The 3,342-nt window shown below is 43.1% G+C and overlaps 1 protein-coding gene across 1 annotated transcript; it reads right to left on the bottom strand.

The window, feature by feature from the left end:
* Positions 1–560: 560 nt before the first annotated feature.
* LOC105564387 (ATPase WRNIP1-like) lies at positions 561–3,028 on the bottom strand. The gene is made up of 3 exons (XM_012016711.1): positions 2,515–3,028; positions 1,478–2,309; positions 561–881 (listed from the first exon to the last, which is right to left on the bottom strand). Exons 1-3 carry the CDS (start codon positions 2,833–2,835, stop codon positions 664–666), a joined length of 1,371 nt encoding a protein of 456 aa, XP_011872101.1. The 5' UTR covers positions 2,836–3,028; the 3' UTR covers positions 561–663.
* Between the last annotated feature and the right edge of the window lie 314 nt (positions 3,029–3,342).

Here is a 3,342-nt window from a genome sequence, read left to right as displayed (position 1 = left end):
ACGTCAGCCAATGGCCGCCGCTTCGCACGTGGTAACTTGCGTCATTGGTCGATCGCATCGCGTGGCAATGACGCGCTAATATCAAATCTATACGCAATCGGCCGCGGTCAAGCTGCCGCTACGAATGCTCCGAAGCGTTTCTTTCCTCCTTTTACCTTTATTGAAAGAAAGGAAAAGAAGAATTCTTCGAAGCACTTGTAGCGGCAGTTTGCAGACATCTATCGTTAATCGTCCGTCATGCGCCGAGAGAGATTACAGGCTCGCGAATATGAGGTTGATTGAAGTTAAAGAATTGATTAATTATTAATTTAATTATGACAAGTGACGAATGCATCGATCAGGTTTGCTCAGCTTGACAATTTCAATGAGTTAATTTAAAGTTAGAATAGGGATCGATTTTAAGCTTATTTGCGTAAGTGTTGGAACTTGAAGGTTTCTTCAACCAAGTGGATACAAGTGTAATGACAAAAGTGGACGTGTAATGTAAGCCTTAATTATTTACGAGCTCTGCTTTTCTTTAACGTTACCGATGCGCTGCAATTCTATAAATTATAAATCCATTTTGGTTTATTAAACTACTGCTGTACAAAAAGGGTAACAGTTTTTTTTTTATAAAAGACTACAAATTCGTAATGATTAAGTGAACAACGAAAGTAAACTTTATTATATTTTTGTATCTGCCGAGTTGCATCTCGTGTGCGTTGGCAGGGCAGGTTGCGGACCTTCACATTCCAAAATCATTTTCTCAGCTGCTTTTAGCGCATTGTATATCGACCGAGACTTCGGTGCTTTCGCCAAGTAAACCGTGCATTGTCCCAAGAGCACGTCACACTCTGGCATGCCAATCATTTGACAGCCGTGCATCGTATGAACTGCCACGCCTGGATTATTAAAACGCTTTAGTTTATACACACGGCACATACAGTACCGGCCAAAATTATATCACCTTTAGATTTCGTAAGCATAACTTTCGTCAAGGTGCATCGAGTGTCTCCCAAATTTCACAGTAGATACCTGATAACAGGTGCATCTTGTGCACGCGGGGTAATGAAATTTGACAAAATACACCGTGATTTTCGAACTCTTTTCATTCGTGCACTTTAAAACTATTATAATTATGCTCAAGAAATCGAAAGGTGATATAGAGCGTTTTCCAGCAAGGACACAATGTGACACAGTGTAACACTGAATCATTACATCCTTGTTTGCCAATGTTAAACAAGGATGAAACGAATCACTGTGTCCTTGCTGGAAAACGCCCATAATTTTGCCCGGTACTCTCTAAAAGTCAATCGGTGGATTATCACTGATACCAGTGAATAGTCACTGATTTGCAGTTACAAGCGTACCACTGAAAATCGGAGTGGTTTACTTACAACTGCAAATCGGAGACTATTCACTGTTTTCAGCGACAATCCACCGATTGACTTTCAGAGAGTACTGTATACACTACGAGCAATAAATGTCATTTCTTTACCCAGAGCGTCCGGATCCGCCAGACCAATGTCTTCGCTGGAGATTCTTACTAGCCGTCTCGCTATGTTCACCGGATCTTCCTTGGCTGCCATAATCCTTGCCATCCAATACAGGGAGGCGTTTGCCTTGCCGGCTCTTATTGATTTATGAAGCGCGGAGTACATGTGGTAACTCTGATTGGTTTCTTTCTCAGAGAGCGTATGCGATTTTACCAGACCTTCTTTAACATCTTTCAGATTTATTGCTATACTGTGTGATGCTCTCGATTCGTCCGCTTGCTTCGCGAGCGTTGCTAATTCCAGAGCGTTCAGAGCTACGCGTGCATCGCCATCGCATGCTCCCGCGAGCCACCGCACCGCGTTCTCATCAACGTGAAATTTACGTTTTGCGTTGGAGTGAAATTTAATCTGCTCTCTGCCGTTTGCCCGTCCTTCTTCTTTCGCGTCAAACGCGCTACCGTTTATGCGCTCTATCGCCCTATGAAGGATCTCCGTTACATTGCAGCTCGTTAATTTATTTAACACAAACACGCGACAGCGACTAAGCAGAGCTGGATTTAGACTGTACGACGGATTTTCGGTGGTGCAGCCGATTAAAGTAAACGTTCCCGCCTCTACGTGTGGCAGGAATATATCTTGCTGGAGTTTATTGAAGCAATGAATTTCGTCCATGAAGACAATGGTCTTGCATCCGAAGTTTGATTTCCTCTTCGCCACGGCAACAGCATCCCTTATACTTTTTACGCCGCAACTGGCCGCAGACAGATTCACAGTGTGCACACTGTCGTTCGTTAATTCTCTGCTTAAACACTCCATTACGTTTGTCAAGGAAGTCTAAAACATACAGTGCAGATGATTATTGCAAAGCAGGTGTACTAAGATAAATATTGAACAAATAATAAGGATAACGTCGACAATTAACTGGCACAATATATTTCGTTTAAAACATACAACGTTTCGACCAGTAATACTGGTCCTTATCAAGTATTAAAAATTCTTAACAACCCATTAGATGTGACAGCAAAATATTGAAACTGACTTTTCCACAGCCAGGCGGGCCCCAGAATATCATGCTAGGAATCTCTCCTTTTTCTAACAAGTGGCGCAGAACAGTGCCCGGGCCAATGATTTGCTTCTGCCCCACGTAAGCCGCGATACTCGTCGGTCTCATCTTGTCGACGAGCGAGGCGCGTTTAGAGGCCTCCGGCGAATGCACTGTGGCACGTTTTATTAAGTTCTTTTCAGACATGCCGTTAACACTGCTCCGCATTTCACTGGCAAGTGCTTGAAATTTTTTCCCTCGGTCGTTCGCGACAAAATCCTCGTCGAAGGGAAACAATCTCTTGGTTCTCGCTTCCATGTAACTCCGCCTCCTTTGGTTATGTCATTCTTTTCCTACCCGCCAAGTATCTACATACATGTATATCTGGTTAAATATTTAAACGTATAGAATACACATACGCTAATATCATGTCTATCGTTGAGACTAATTTCATCGATCTTTGAGGCTCTGTAGCTAAACTCAGCTAAACTGAGGCATTGCCTGTGTCCAGCAGAAGTTTGCGCTTGCTAAGCGCTTTGCGTTCATTGGATTATACTTTCAGATCTGTGCTGAAATAGAGCTATTCTTCTAGATCTATCCAATCAGCATAAAGCGCTTATTCTTAGCTAACTTCGGCAGAACACAGCCATTAAGGTGCCATTTCATGCAGCGTCAAAGCGCTGGGCCTAAATTCCGTACACGATTACCGACGACCATCGATACGTTAACGACGTTTGCGCAGCTTTTCTATCATGTAGAAAAAGCTGCGCAAACGTCGTTAACGTATCGATGGTCGTCGGTAATCGTGTACGGAATTTAGGCCCA

The sequence above is a fragment of the Vollenhovia emeryi genome, unplaced genomic scaffold, assembly GCF_000949405.1.
Source record: "Vollenhovia emeryi isolate VEMERY1.0 unplaced genomic scaffold, V.emery_V1.0 DF939165.1, whole genome shotgun sequence".
NCBI classification, from domain to species: Eukaryota; Metazoa; Arthropoda; class Insecta; order Hymenoptera; family Formicidae; genus Vollenhovia; species Vollenhovia emeryi.
Note: the sequence above shows the minus strand (reverse complement) of the source record. Positions and strands in the feature narration are given on the sequence as shown.

Coding starts and splice junctions, on each gene's coding strand:
- LOC105564387 (XM_012016711.1), bottom strand. CDS start 2,835: ATGGAAGCGAGAACCAAGAGATTGTTTCCCTTCGACGAGGATTTTGTC. Junction 2,310..2,514: donor GCCCGCCTGGCTGTGGAAAA/GTCAGTTTCAAT, acceptor TGTATGTTTTAG/ACTTCCTTGACAAACGTAAT. Junction 882..1,477: donor GGCGGATCCGGACGCTCTGG/GTAAAGAAATGA, acceptor TTAATAATCCAG/GCGTGGCAGTTCATACGATG.